General features: G+C 35.8%; 2 protein-coding genes across 8 annotated transcripts; one reads left to right on the plus strand and one right to left on the minus strand.

Annotated features, from left to right (window-relative positions):
* The first annotated feature begins 783 nt into the window (after positions 1–783).
* LOC104118750 (protein SAWADEE HOMEODOMAIN HOMOLOG 2) lies at positions 784–9,361 on the plus strand. Of its 3 annotated transcripts, none has more exons than XM_009630087.4 (10): positions 784–1,021; positions 4,128–4,213; positions 4,305–4,350; positions 4,457–4,664; positions 4,794–4,844; positions 6,142–6,223; positions 6,322–6,373; positions 6,771–6,914; positions 6,995–7,114; positions 8,237–9,361. In XM_009630087.4, exons 1-10 carry the CDS (start codon positions 968–970, stop codon positions 9,074–9,076), a joined length of 1,683 nt encoding a protein of 560 aa, XP_009628382.1. In that variant the 5' UTR covers positions 784–967; the 3' UTR covers positions 9,077–9,361. The 3 variants fall into 3 exon arrangements, with proteins under 3 accessions (XP_009628382.1, XP_009628383.1, XP_009628384.1); XM_009630088.4 differs by having other exon boundaries at positions 4,800–4,844; XM_009630089.4 differs by lacking the exon at positions 4,794–4,844.
* A 1,196-nt stretch (positions 9,362–10,557) lies between these two features.
* LOC104118751 (uncharacterized) lies at positions 10,558–14,379 on the minus strand. Of its 5 annotated transcripts, none has more exons than XM_033652173.2 (5): positions 13,878–14,379; positions 12,282–12,500; positions 12,059–12,084; positions 11,701–11,972; positions 10,558–10,946 (listed from the first exon to the last, which is right to left on the minus strand). In XM_033652173.2, exons 1-4 carry the CDS (start codon positions 14,247–14,249, stop codon positions 11,732–11,734), a joined length of 858 nt encoding a protein of 285 aa, XP_033508064.1. In that variant the 5' UTR covers positions 14,250–14,379; the 3' UTR covers positions 10,558–10,946; positions 11,701–11,731. The 5 variants fall into 5 exon arrangements, with proteins under 5 accessions (XP_033508064.1, XP_070038091.1, XP_070038090.1 ...); XM_070181990.1 differs by having other exon boundaries at positions 10,558–10,942; positions 13,878–14,351; XM_070181991.1 differs by lacking the exon at positions 10,558–10,946 and adding an exon at positions 10,960–11,419 and having other exon boundaries at positions 13,878–14,351.
* Positions 14,380–15,626: the final 1,247 nt, after the last annotated feature.

Consider the following 15,626-nt stretch of genomic DNA (forward strand, 5'->3'; position numbering starts at 1 on the left):
AAAATAAGTTCACATAAATTGAAACAAAAGGAGTAGAATTTTAATATAACATTCTCCTTTTATCCTTAATGATACTTTTTTTTAGGATTGAGATGGCACGTTTAAAATCACAATATTTAGAGGGTACTTTTGTTAAGTTATATGCACTTGCCCGTTTGGACATAAGAAATTTTTTCCCTTTTTTGAAAAAAATTTAACTTTTTTTCGAAATCTGCGTTTGTTCATAAAATTTTCAATTTCCACTTGAAGATGTATTTTGAAATTTTTCAAAAATTTTAAAAACTCCAAAAAACTATTTTTAAAATTTTTCACTTAGATTACTCACAAAACTTAAAAAACAACCCAAAATTATATTCATGTCCAAACACAACTCTAATTTTTAAATATCATTTTCACTTGAAAATTTTTTTCACTTTTTTTTTTTGGAATTTTACAATTCTTATGTCCAAACGCCCACTTAGATAAAGATAATTAGATTTAAAAGTCTTTTTTATATTCTTAAACTTTGTGCAAATCGACACTTAAAAGGAATGGATGGAGTAATTCGTAGCAGACTAATGATATTTGATAAAAATTTACTCGCACCCAACACCAATATGGGGTATTCACCTAAATTTGAGATTTTAATTGTAGAGAATAAAATTATAAAATAAATTTCTAGTACTTTTTAAATTCTAAAAGGAATAAAAGCAGAAGAAATAGATTTATCAAGAAAAACAAAGATAAAAGGAAAAAGGGACGTGAAAAACAAAAGAAAATAAAAGGAAAAAGGGAAAAGGAAAAAGAAAATACTTACATTAACGTGAAAACTGAAAACAAATCCAATCCCAATTTCCGCTTCTCTTCCCCTCTCACGGCCGTTTGATCGTTTCTCAAATTTTACCCGTAGCTTCCTCCCGCCGGCGGTAGGCTTCAATTGCTTTCTGAGAGTTTGTATTGCTGTGTATTCCATTAACGCCGTTAACAGATGGGAAGACCGCCGAGTAACGGAGGTCCTACTTTCCGTTTCAACGCCACTGAGGTTAATACCAATTGTTTTCTCTACATTACATATTTTGTGAGCTTCAATTGGTTCATTATACTGCTTTTATGTTTTGTGTACAGTTTATTTATAGATTTTTCTCCTGATTGTTCTTTGCCTGTTTCGTATTTGTCTTTCATTATGTAATTTGTAGTTGTAGACTTGTGAATTTCTCATTAATTTTTTCTCTTTTAATATACTGAGACTATTGTACTACTTCATGCTTTTGTTGAGTTTCTTTTGATGACACAGTGTCTGGGCCAGCTTGCCCGCACTCTACTGCTGCGTGTTGAAAGAGTAACATAAAAAAATATTAAAATGCATAATAATTAATGAAAAATATTAAAATTAGGTAACACGCGGAAAACTAGTCACCCAAAAGAAAACGTAAAAGTAGGGAGTGACGTAAGAACACGAAAAGTGTGGTACTTCATACTATGCAGAGGCGGATCCAGAATTTAAACCCTATGGGTTTAATTTTTAAAATTATTAGCATTAAACTCATTATATTTTTAAAGTTATGGGTTCATATTGACTAGTTTTGCAATTTTAATGAACTTATACATATAAATTTTTACTCCACGTCGAAAGTTATGGTTCAATTGAACCCGTCCAATATACACTACATCCCCCGATACTATGAAGCTAAATGATTCAAAAGTCGGGAATAGATAAGCCGAAATACGTTGGTTGGGTTACGGTGAGGATGTTACTACCTCCCATCAACACATGCATCAGGTAGTCCAAGACTTAGGCAGATGGGAAGAAATCACCTAGTGTGTTTTTTCTCCGCTGAGATTTGAACTTGAAACCTCATGGTTCTCCTCCATTTCATTGACCGCTAGGACATACCCTTGGGTCATGCTTTTGTTGAGTCATTTTCGGATTTTTTCTGAAGTAGCGTATCTGCAAGAAGTATGAGTCCCTGTAAGGGGTTTAAAATGTCCTTAAAAATATTTAAAAGACTAGGAAATATATGTTACACAATAAATTAATCATTAAGTATGAAACTGTGTGCTAAAGATGCCTCTATATGTTGCCAGCCCGTCTGCTACCTGCATATGTGTGTGGTCATATGATGCTGCACTTTAGGCTTTGAAGAGAGTCATGAGAAAAAGAGTGTTGTGTCTGACATTGATAACGTAATAAGGTTTCACAGAAGAGGGAAGAAAGTAAGCCCTTAACTTAAATTTCAGCACGAGCATCATTCGATCTAAGGATCTAGGATTCTCTTGAAGATATTGCAGTCGAATCATTAGAATATGTAGAAAATGTAGAGGGAGATAGGGGTGCGTTGGGAAGGGGGTTGAGTTGGAGCCTGACAATTCATGTCCATTAGGTGTCTGGAATGTTTTGCCCTCACCCTTGGCCTTCGGCCTTCTCTATCGTTTCCTCACTAAAGTGAAGGTACTAAGGTGCGCAGAGCAACAACAACAACATACCCAGTGTAATCATACAAGTGGAGTCTAGGGAGGGTAGTGTGTGCGCAGAGCAACCAAATTGAACTAAGCTCCCGCCATCTCATTTTATGTGGCCTTGTTTGACTAGATACGCAGTTTAAGTAAGAAAGACAGACTTTTGAAGCTTGTAGTCTAAAACAAGCCATAAACGTATGTGTGACTATAAATCATCTCATTAAAAGTACAATGAGAATTTTTAAATTTAAAATTGTTTATAAATATAAAAAGGTATCGTTCTTTTTGGGACAACCTAAAAAGAAAGTATGCCACATGAATTGGAATAGAGGGAGTAGCAATTATGAGTAAAGTTTTATTCATTAAATTCCAAAGAATCTGCTCATAAACAAAACACAACTGCTGGTGGATGCAGCCAATAGAAGAAAGCTAACCTACTAAATTCTACTTCAGAATGTCCAGTGCTCGATATTACATTAAAGCTTTCCTCTTGCTTGAAGCTTGACTTGATCCTGTACTTTATTCTCTATTCCTTCTCGGTTAGAACTGTCTCTAAAGTAAATTTGAGAATATCAACTCCTACACTATTTGGTGTTTCCAAAAGTTTTCATGATTCTTAGTATTGCATATTCCTTACAACTGAAGGCACTAGGTTGAAAACTTGTGCAAATTGAGATATGAATTATGAAATAACATCATGAGTAAGCTAGATGACATTACTTACTGAAAGGAAGTCTTATTCGTACTTACTCCTGATGAAGTGTTTATACTGGAGAAATGGAGGTAATCGTCCAATAAGTATATGGGATATGGAGTTGTCTAGAAATAAAGCCGTGGGTAAGTCCTGATGCTTATTTATGCCCCTAGTTGCTTACCTATCTTTACACTAGTTATGCATATCCTTTCAAAACAAATGCTCATTCCTTTGCTATTTTTCCATTCGATGATTGATGTCACTTGTTAAAATGAGATGTTTTTCATCAATTCATGAGCTGCTTTTGTTAATTTTGAAATAACCGTGGAGAAAAAATGTACGTCATAGAAGCTTTCCCACTTATCATACATTCTTCCCTTTTTCAACTATTATACCAAAACATTTCTCCAGACATGTGACCTATGTTGTGCGGACTGACGGACTCTTCAAAATCCTTGTTGCACCCATGCCAACACGACATGGGTGTGAGTGTTGGATCCATACCGGATTTGGTCAACTTACCTTTGGTACTTTGACTACATTCTATGATCGAGAAGTATAGATTGATTGGGTATCGGGTTTGATTTTGGGGTTTGTATATATATTGTCAAAGTATAATTATATGAAGTGTGAGAATGCTTTTCTATTACGTGAGATATTTTATGAATAAAATATTAGGTGTTTATAAAGAATAATAGTTTATCAGTTTTAATTCAACAACTTTAACTAGTCAAAATATATACTTTATATATACATATATTGTCCGTACCCAAGCATCTGTATCCGCACTCAGATCCATACCCCCAAATCCTAAATTTCTGTGATGGCGAGTCCGACCTCTAGATCCGCACCCGCATCGGATACCCCCACCCGAGTCTGAGCAATATAGCATGTGCTTGACAGCTTAATTGTACTGTGTACATTAGTGGCATCTGATAACTTCACAGTGAGATATAGAATCGTGTTGAAAGCCTTAGTAATTTGTCAAACGTTGCAGGTCGCTGAGATGGAAGCTATATTGCAAGCACATAATGCTACAATGCCAGCTCGTGAAGTTCTCGTAGCTCTTGCTGAGAAGTTTAGGTAGGTTGTTAATGAGCCATATATTTAGAGTTGTTCCTTTGATTTTATGTGCTCATGAAGGTTGGATGGTAATGTACCTACTTCTATTTAGTTCTTCAGCGGAGAGATCTGGAAAAATTATGGTTCAAATGAAACAAGTAAGAGGCTTTTCCTTTTTTTAAACCTCTGATGATTGAATGAAAAATGTTTTCGTAACTATTCACTATTTATTTTGTACCTGAAATTATGAAAGTATTGTCATAGGTTTGGAACTGGTTCCAGAATAGACGATATGCTATTAGAGCAAAAACAGCTAAGGTTCCTGGTAAATTTAGTACCCCGTCAGTGCCTCAAAGTGATCCAGCTATGGTAAGAGCTCCTGCAAAATTGAGTACATCACCTGTGCCTCAGAGTGATCCAGCTGCAGTAAGGATTATGCCCCAAGCCCCTCAACCGATACCTTCTCCTCAAGGTAGAATTTGAAATTTACTACCATGTTTCTAAACAATCACGAATTTCTCTTATGCTTTATTTATGATTAATAAGAGTCTTATATATTCGGTTTTCACTGTTCTTCCTTAACTTGTCTGACTTTGGTTAGTTACAGTGAAATCAATGCCCCAAGCGCCTCAACCTCTACCTGCTCCATCAGGTAGAACTGTTGAGCAATATTCTTATGGTTTCTTGTTTTTTGCAAAGTGTCTTCTTAGTGATCCTTGCAATGGATTTACCAACTTATGTTTGTCTATCACGAATTATCATTTATTGCTAGTTGCATATTACCTCATTCTACTGTTGTGTAGGTTCTCTACTTTTTATATACTACTTGTGTATGGGGTTTTTTAATCCCACAATATCAATTAAATATTACCTTATCACACACACACACAAAAAAGAAGAAGAAGAAGATTACTTCATTCTACTAATCTATATTTTGTCATGTGATAAATGTCTGATTACTATATGTCTAGTTACCCTGTTCTGTGGCCTTCTCGTATGTGGCAGTGTGCACATTTGATCAGTCTTAACTAGAGCTGGAGGGAGCAGAAGTATGCCATACTAATAATATCTTTATTGATACTTTTGATAGTGTAATGTGCTAAAAGTGGTAAAGGCATTACGGTGTTTAAGCTGTTTCTTAAGCTTCTTGGTATCCACCTTATCTTGAATTGCTAAAGTAGGGGTGAGGTCTGCGTACATACTACCCTCCCAGATCCCACTTGTGGGAATATACTGGGTAGGTTGTAGTTGTTGATCCCGGCTAGCTGAGAAGATGGTGCTTTCAGAATTGAAATTCTGTAGGCCGGCAGAATTATTGAACTGCTGAAAAAGATGATGTGATTTTGATCCTCAGTTGGATTTTATTAAAGTAAATTCATGAGAACTTGCAATGAAATGTTAACTGGAGGAGGATAACTGTGAACCGCCATCATATTGTTAAGAAGCTGAATACTCTCTATAATTTCTGATTACGAAAAATGGTGATAATTAATTAAAACAAATAGCTAGATCCACGAATACGAGGTTCCTCTGCTGTTTAACGAGAGCAGATTGACTCTTGGAAACATAGAGTCCACTGATTTTGATCTTCAGAAGATGTGTGATTAGATTAGGCTGTTTCAGAATGAGTAAGGCATATCTCATCAAAGGAGTTTGTTTGTGGTTTCACTAGATGATCATTTTTTGGAAATCTGTCCTTCTCTAGGAAAATACTTCAAAAATGATATTTAAGAAAATAGTGGCTGAATCACTACCCTTGTTGATAAGATGATGAATAAGAAGTTTGGCTAAATTTCAAGTACTGTTTTAAAAAATAATACAGCAAAAAATCTGCAGGTTCCTTTTGCTCTTTTTTCCCTGTTTCTCTCTTGAAAAAGAACTACTTTTTCCTCTAATTTATTTCTTTCGAGTCGTAACCCAACTCCACCTATTTTCTACTTGTTTTTTAGTGGCAGTACAAAATGTGGGCAGGAGTGCTTCAGATAACATTCAAATGGAGTTTGAAGCTAAATCTGCAAGAGATGGTGCATGGTTTGTCTTTTAAGTCATTCTATACATTTGCTTCATTTCCATCATCATTAGATCTTGGTTGCTAGTAATTATAGATTAATGATATTATCCTTCCTTAGGTATGATGTAGCAAGCTTCCTATCACATAGATCCGTGGAGACTGCTGATCCGGTAATTCTCAGAGATACCTATCTAATGTTCCATGAAAGATATTATTGTTAGCCTGGTGGTTAAATTTGTACATTATGAATAGAATTATCTTTCCGCTCTTTCTTTTTACCCAATGGAGTTTGCCATTGATTGTTGAGGCAAGTTTAGCCCTAAATCAGGAAATACATGATTGGTGCTTTTCTAGTTTCGTTTTCCAGCCCCTCTGTAACATGCGTGGCCTTTTTGTCTGATGTTGAGGATCATAATTCAAACTATGTCTTTTTCTGGAACATGCTCCAAAACTAGAGGCTATCTCCATGAAGTTGTTTCATTTACCTTGTGCATATCTTCTTCTTCCTGTCTGTTTTACCTTATCCCCTTTTTTTTTCTCTTAATGGTCACAAACTTCTAATTTCAGGAAGTCCTTGTTCGATTCGCGGGGTTTGGAGCAGAGGAGGATGAGTGGGTAAATGTACGTAAGCACGTAAGACAGCGATCCCTTCCATGTGAATCGTCAGAATGTGTTGCAGTTCTCCCTGGCGATCTGATTCTTTGCTTCCAGGTGCATTTTATTATGGGTCAAATGTTAAAGCTAAACTTACCAAACTGTCATCATTTAGCTAAGGCTCTTATAATTTTCAGGAAGGCAAAGAGCAGGCTCTCTACTTTGATGCGCATGTCCTTGATGCTCAAAGACGCAGACATGATGTGAGAGGTTGCCGTTGTCGGTTTCTGGTTCGTTATGATCATGATCAGTCTGAGGTATTCAATTAATCCCTTTTTCTGTAATTTTCTGCTTTTATCTCTACATTCTGGCCTAAGCTTTCCTGAATGTATTTCAGATTTCTGACTACTTTGTGCTTTACTGGTAAAAGTGTTTGTTGCTTGTTACTAACAAAAAAACAATTGTTCATAAGGAAGAAACAGCTTTAGCAGCAAATAATCGCTCGTTAAAAACTGTATCTTCCTTGTAAATTTGACAACTGCTGTTTACAGATTGGTTATTACTCCTATCTTTTTATCATGCCTCCTTTTTTTAGCCTTGTATTGATCTGTTATGATACGTTAGTTTCTACAGCTGTCCTTTGGCTGAAATCAGCAACTGAAGAGAGATCACCCCTTGTTCCTTTGTATGGTTAGTAACACTTGCCCTCTGAAAGACGTCAGCTGGAATATCGATCAGTGTCAGACAGACAAACGAAATTGATCAAATAAAATATTGAGGAAATAAATACCAGGAACATGTTAAGGAAAAGACCAGTGATTATGATGGATAAGATATTATGTGGTGCTACACGTAGACTGAACATAAGTGTAGTACGGGACGTTCTAATAGTTTTTTATCCTAGGCTAAGCCTAGTTTATGAGGGAGAACAAAGATAAACTTGGAACTAGGCAAAGGGAGGGAGGGGGAGAGGACGGGGGTGTGGCCGTATAGCCCATCCATTAGAAGAAATAGAATAATGACTTGGAGGCCAACTATATTCTAATGCAGCCAAGTGGTTTTTGAATAGTCAGGGAGCCATTTTCAAACATGGTGGTACCGACAGTTGCTGCAGATGAAAGTTTTTGCATTGTTATCTATTCCTGGTTATTTTGGAATATATCTGAGGCTTCTACTTAGAGGACCATGTTAAATTTGAAGTTAAAAAGAGACTTCAAAATGTTTAGGTGTAATATCTGATGCTTGTCGCATGTAAGTCGGTTTTTTATAGACCTTGTGCTGCGCAATGGGGGTACACTATCTACCTTTAATGTTGGTCATTTATGCTTGAGACATCTAGTTTTCATCCATAGGTGTTAGTAGTTTTATAGAATTTGTCAAGGATAGACATCATATCATAGTTTTCACTTGGGTTTAATTGACTGTCTTCTCCTATCCAGGAAATTGTTCCTCTGAGAAAGGTTTGTCGTCGGCCTGAAACTGACTATAGGTTGCAGCAACTAAATGCTGAATCTCTGAAGCAGCAAAAAATAGGTAACGACATCACAAGGGGCAACACTACAAAGGTTTATCCTCCAGCTGAAACAACACAGAAAGCTCAAACTGAATCAAGGATAAAACCAGCAGAACCAACACAAAAGCAGCCTGCACCGGAGGACACCACCAAGCCAGTACCCAATTTTGCTCCTATGCAGCTGCAGAAATCTAGTACTGATTCTCTAACAGGAAATACTTTGGCGGAAACAACACCCCAGTGTATGGAAGAAATGACAGAGAAGCCTGTAGCTGGAACAACTGAGGTGCCAGATGAAGCACCAGAGAAGTCTCCTGTTGAAGCACCAGCTGAAACAGCAGGAAAGTCTCCTGCTGAAACAACTCTTGAGCCTCCGGCTGCTTCAACGTCGAAGCCAGATGAAGCACCAGAGGAGCCTCCTACTGAAACAACTCTTAAGCCTCCGGCTGCTTCAACAACGAAGCCAGATGAAGCAGCAGAGCAGCCTCCTGCTGAAGCAACTCTTAAGCCTCCGGCTCCTTCAACATCAAATCCAGATGAAGCACCAGAAGAGCCTCCTGCTGAAACAACTCTTGAGCCTCCAGCTGATTCAACGTCGAAGCCAGCTGAAGAACCAGAGGAGCCTCCTGCTGAAACTAGTCTTAAACCTCCGGCTGATTCTATATCAAAGCCAGCCGAAGCACCAGCGGAGCAGCCTAAGGAAGAGGAACATGTCTATGCTGGAGCAACTGCAGCTTCCATGGATCATGATAATGCATCTGTATAAGCAAATCTTTGTCGCCAAAAGTTATAAACATCGTCAGTGTAGTCAATATTACTAAGTTAGGATTCCTAGGGAAAGAGAAGCCCCGGAGTTGGAGGAGGCTGGATAAAAACTTATTCTTGCGGATTCCTCCTTCCCTTATGTTGTTGAATACGAGGGACTTTTACTAGTAGCTCCAGTCAGTCAGTAAATAGACTTGTAAAAAATTTAGATTTGCCCTTGTAACCTGAACTCTGATTCTTATCTTTTGCATCATCATCAGCCGATACTACTCTATTCTTCTTGCTACATGAGTTTTAATATGCCTTTGTTCCTTTTCTGCCCTTGTTCCTGTTCTTCTTCAATATAATTACTTTAATTTTTTTGTGAGGTGGACCTATTGTTTTTGTTCATTACCATTCTCTGATTTTTGTTTTCACAGAAATTTCAGCAGCTTCTTAACTGTAAATTTCTTGACTTAAAAGTTATTCGATAGACTCTTTATCAGAACATGTTTTTCAATTTTCTCATATTTGGTAATTAAAATGTAATGAAAAATACCAACTTCTTACTGAAAAATCTGCAGGTTGAACCCAAGGTCGAGGAGTTATGTCAGTGATCAACAACAATAAAGTAGTGAGTGGAGGCTATACTTTGCTGCTATGGATCTTTGGTCCAAATAGCCATTTTTTCTACCTCATTGATTATGATTGTAGTTAGGGGTGTTCGTCAGTTGGTACATAATAATATTTAGTCATTTCGGTTCGATATTCAGTTTTTAAAAATACTATACCAATATCATACCTATTTAAATTCGTTATGATTCAGCTTTTCTCCTTTCTATTTCGGTTTATTCAGTTTGACAACTTCGGTTTGTTAGGCTCAAATATTAACTAATGCATAAAGCCATAGAATGTAATATTCTTAAGGTACTCACAAATATGAAAACAAAAATATTATAATATAATGGGAAAAAGATGGAAACCCAAATGCTAAACCTAGACGGGAGAAAGGTTAGTAGGAACCCGAAAAAGGGGGGAAAGACAAGTATAGTGGGAAAAAAAGGTGGTAAAGGTTAAAGAAAACTATAAAAATAGCGGGAAGTAAATTCAGAACTTTAATATTTATGCTAGAATCAATAATATATGTATTGTGTAATTTAATATATATTTCGGTACAATGTCGGTATTTCGGTATTTTATTTTTAAATACCGAATACCATACCTAATACCAATTTTTTTTAAAAACTTAAACCAAATACCATACCAAATAGCAAAATTTTCGGTTTCGATACGATAATTCGGTATTTACTAAATTATGCTTAAGCCTAGTTGCAGTACTACATTCCCTGGACACAAAATCAAATGGCTTGGCTATCACATAACTCCAACACTAGTTGAAGAAAATTATTCAAGGGGTTACTTTTATTCAAGCTGCAGACTACATTGAGAGACAAGGGAACCAAATCAGAACAGTCCAATGGTAACCACGGCCCTAGACTATGGTAAAGCAACAAGAAAATTTCACAAATATCACAACTAGAAGAATATACGAAGTGTACAACATACAAGATCATCACGAACTTCACTATCTACTGTTTAATGATCCTATTTCTTGGAAACAAATATTTTCAAGTGGCTCCTACAACTTCTGTTTGGCATTTACATATCGCACTATACTTCATGAACTGGTTGAGGACGGATGTAGTCGTTAAATCATTTGACTTCGCCAAAAAGAAGACAGATGAACGAACATATATGGTCTTCTGGCCTTAACCAATCCAACACCTCCGGATTTGCACTGCTGGCCTTTATATAGCCTGATCCGAACTGCCTTGTGCAACTACAGAAATCTTGCGCATAAACTGGCTAGTATCTGCTTCTGTTCTGTCTGGCTGCAAGAAGGAATTTTTGTCCATCAGAATGACATTTCTGTCTTATATATGTGCTCTGGATAGGAGATCAGAAACTTTTGACACTACAATTGCATATAATCCAACTTATTTATGTCGTACTTCAAGAAAAAGGCCGCCTATATTTTGAACAGATTTGCCGCCCCTGCACACACAGGAGCATGTATTTCCACTGCAAGTAGGAATATCTTGGCAATGACTATTGTTTCTGTGGTGGCAGCATGTTTAAACCTTAGGGGCCAATAGTATCATTTAGTGTTACAGAATATGCCCTCGGATAGCAGAGCAAACATAAACTATGACGGAAAGCATATAAATTGAACAAGAAATCCCTCAACAAGGCCAGTAATTTTCCGTTTCAACCTCAAATCACGTGCCTATTTGCCTTAACTTCAAAACATCAGGTCAATTTTCTTACTCCATCTAGCAACCCTACTGTAACCCAGAGCTCACAACTCCCACAAAATGGTTGGTCCCCGTTGGAGGTATATATACGAAAGCGATTAGTTATGATGATAAAAGAAAAGAATGTTGTTTTCCTATTTTCTCCTGCCATGCAGCAAGAAAAAGCATCAAGTAATTCTACTTTTGTAATATGTCCACAAACTAATAGTCAAATCTACTCACAGAAATTTGTCTCATCCTATTATTATGTTTTTTCCTAACTGGAAATTGCAAAAATTAATGGAATCGTAATGTACAAATTGCAAAATAATGGAAAAGTGGTGTACTAAACCTGGTCTTCATTTCTAAATCATATTCTTGCACTATTTTGTATCCTCAGATGTTTTATTGACGTCGTCTCTGTTCGCTTCAGTGCTATCTACAGGACGTGCTGATGTTGGATCCTTCGAACTCAACTGTGCTTCACCTTTATTATTAGTTTCTTCACTAGTAGAATCTCCCATGATAGAGTTCAAGGCAAGCTGACCCGAATAAAGGAACAAACCGACAGAGTTGATGCCAAAGACAAATGTTGCGAGGTAGCATATTCCATTTATAATAGTTCTGCAAACAGTTTTTAAATAAGAAGGTTTCATAATCTTTCACCAGTAATGCATGCATTAGTATAAAGGAAAGATATTAGAAACTACCTAATCGTTATTGTTATCTGGCGAACCTGTTACAAACACAACGAACGAATGATTATCAAATGGTAAACAATAGAAGTATGGTATAGATTTTCTCCCGCTCCTCCTTTTTCCTATTCTGAATGAGTTGTCTGAATCTTTACTCAACTTACTATGCATAGTGGGGGTAACAATGGAAAAATGGGAGCAAAGAAACAGCAAATTCAAAGGCAAATGAGAGGCAAACCGAGAAACTATCTGAAAGCGCCTGGCGATTGAGAGAAGCTTCAATGGTGGTAGTGAACTTGTAAAGGAGAAGAGCAATAACACCCGCTGTTAAACCTCCCAACAGTGCTTGAACAGGTGAAGGTGGAGCTTTGGCATCAACTGGTGTTGGCGTCATAGCTTTCAAACTCTCCATTGCCTCCTCCTTCAACGTTTTCTTCGCCTCTGTTGACCTAAGTTTCTAATACCACCAAAAAGAAAGCCCCATATTACTACATTAAAGCTTCACAAAACAAACATATATTCTCACCTAATACCTTAAGTCATAACTGGGATTAAAGTCCTACAAGTAGATTATGCCTCCTTCTCATATTACATGTTATCATGTCAAATACTTAATGCATATCCAATCAACTGAACAAGAACTGAAGCTAAGGAGTGACATACTTACTCATACTTCCACAATCATATCAATGAAATTAAAAATAAACAGAGGAAAAACATGAAGATGAAAGCATGTACCAGCGTAGCTACACTATGGCAAGGGTGGTCACGCGAACACCCTTCGCTGAAAGATCAAATATTACTTTATATAGTTAAAATATTACTTTTTGAACACCCTTAATATAGTTGAGTGAGGCACTCGAGTAGTCTAGGGTATTCACGAGTTCAAATCTCTATCTAAATATATATATTTTCCCATTTTGTTTGCCAAACTAAACGGATACCACCGTATGTGGTCTATCTGACTCCTTTTTATACTGAATTTTTTTCTAATAAATAACTCTTAAAATTTAAATTTTGTGTAAAAACAAACAACTAATCTTAAAAGTAGTTTTAAAATTAAACGTTGTTTCTTAAATAAATTTTATAATTTAAAAGTCAAGCTTTGCAAAAATTTCTTCAACAACAACTCTCTACATACTACAAATCCTCTCGACTCTCTCTTTCCTTTGATTTTATGCTTACTTTTATCAGTAAATTTCTATTGTCATCTTTTTTATGTTAGTTTTGATTACAAGTGTTTTTATTGTTTAGCTAAATGTAGCTTAGTTTAATTTTAAAAAAATTGTGCACCCATTCGTCGAGAAAAAAAATTATTGGCTTCTTTAAAGTTTGAGCACTCTTGGCGAGATTTCTGGCTACGACACTACATGTACAACCTATTCATTGCCTAATAACTTTGTGCTGCTCCATTTTATATGATACTATTACTTCTTGAGAATTCAATAATTTTTGTTAATATGTCAAACATTTTGAATATTTTTAACAATAAAATATGGGACTTGTAATATCTTTATCCAGCACCAAACACATAAATATTACTCTCTCTTCCCATTTCATGTGACACAGTTTACTTTTTAGTCCATCCCAAAAACAATATACTCTTATATTTAGTACTCTAACAAATTTAACTATAAACTTATCATTTTAAGTTTTAACAACATGACTATAGAGCCATACAAATATCTATGGCATGTTTTAAACTACAAGTTTTAAATTTTTTTATTTCTTTCAACTCCGTATCTAAGTCAAATACGGTCACACAAATATATTTTTGAGTTAGTGAAAATATGCAAAATTCACACAATGGAGAGTGTAAAGACGAGAGCTTTACCAGTTCTTTAGCACGTTTAGCGCGGCGGCGGAGGGAGCGAAAGAGGAAAACGGAAATAGCACCGGTGAGGAGAAGACTAGTGGCAGTTTGAAGAGGAGAAGGGTCATCAGAAGTAGCAAATATATCCGTTATTGAAGATGGAAGCTCAATGGGTCCCTCCTCCGGTGGCGCGTCGGTTGTAACGGTAACTGTTTCATCTGGGGCCTCAGCCAGCCATGACTGTGACGGCGGCGCGTGGGATTTAGTGGCTGAGACTGAACGGCGCGTGGTAATGGGTTTGTGGGGAAAATTGTGAAATGAAGTGATGGGGTTAGGAGGGAAAGAGAGAGGGAAGAAGTAGTTGGATGAGATGAAGGATTGTGTCTGCAACATTTCAAGAATTTTAGAGCTGTGTTAATGGTGAAGAGGATAAGAGTTATGGTTTTGAACACTCAAAAAAAAAAAAAAATTCAAGAATCTTGGATTGAATAATAATATCAGGATTTCTGGTAAGGAAATATCTTTCATGGTTGAATTTCAAAATTTGTTTTATGTAATATTATTTCATTTTCAGCCTGTCCGAAAAAGTACAAAATATTTTTATATTTAAAAATAATTTATTTCTTTTGTTTTCTTTTAGTAAATTAAGGAAATAATAGATTTTTTATTTGTTTATTTTAGTAAATTAAGAGAGAATTGATGATTTTTTTTATTTAAGCTTATCATTAAGTAACTATTTTCCAAATTAATTGGGATACTACTAGTCCACTTAGTTTTTAAAGTACCATTAATAAGGATAATTTAATAAATAAATACTTAATTACTTTTTAAAAAGGAGTACAAAATGTAAAATGGACATAGAGGGGGTAACTTCAAACATCTCGTATTACCTTTTATTTGAGATAGATTTATACTCACACAAATACTTCTGACTTGTTTCAAGTCACAAATTTCAAAAGTATTTATTTCTTTCTTCGACTCTATACCTAATCAAACAACATCATATAAATTGAAATGCACGGAGTATGTATTCTCACCTCATCCATAATAAACTGGTCTACTTTGGTCCAAATAATGGTAAGTTTTTACCATTAATTTTAAAATAGTAGCTAGTGACTACTGTATTAATTTGTCATAAGGTGTTCAACTATATAATATGATAGTGGGAAAAATGTACTACCTGAAAACATATTTCCTTGCTTAAGATTATAAGAATTAAACGTTATCATTATGCCAAAAGTTAATTATTCTTTGTAATACTAAAGTCATTTTTTTTTTTTGTATAATAAAGTCACTATATTATGTGCTAGCTGTCAAGAAAATACAGAACACCAAAAAGTCAAATTTTGGTGCCAAAAAAATGACATGCCATTGCCAATTTGCCATGTCATCATCATTTTGCCAGCATGTGCATGCCACGTCATAAAAGATAAAGAATAAAATCTCCTTGTCGTACCCATATTATAGGCATAAACAATTAAAAAACGTTTAAGAAACGAAAACAAATCGTCTAGTCTACTACATGACTTCCAGGATTTCACCACGAGCCAGATTTCACTCCCCGGGAATATAAATAAGCTCAAAATTTAAGCTTGATCGATCTAACTTTAGATTAAAATTCTTGTCTAGTCTATTAGGCATTAGCTGTCACGGACGGAGCTAGCTCTTCTTTTATGAGTTCGACCAAACTAAATAATTTTAAAATTTTATACTTATAAGATTCAAATGATGACTCCATCTTTATTGGCGACTGAGTACAGTTATTAATGA

Source organism: Nicotiana tomentosiformis, chromosome 8 (genome assembly GCF_000390325.3).
Source record: "Nicotiana tomentosiformis chromosome 8, ASM39032v3, whole genome shotgun sequence".
Classification (NCBI taxonomy): domain Eukaryota; kingdom Viridiplantae; phylum Streptophyta; class Magnoliopsida; order Solanales; family Solanaceae; genus Nicotiana; species Nicotiana tomentosiformis.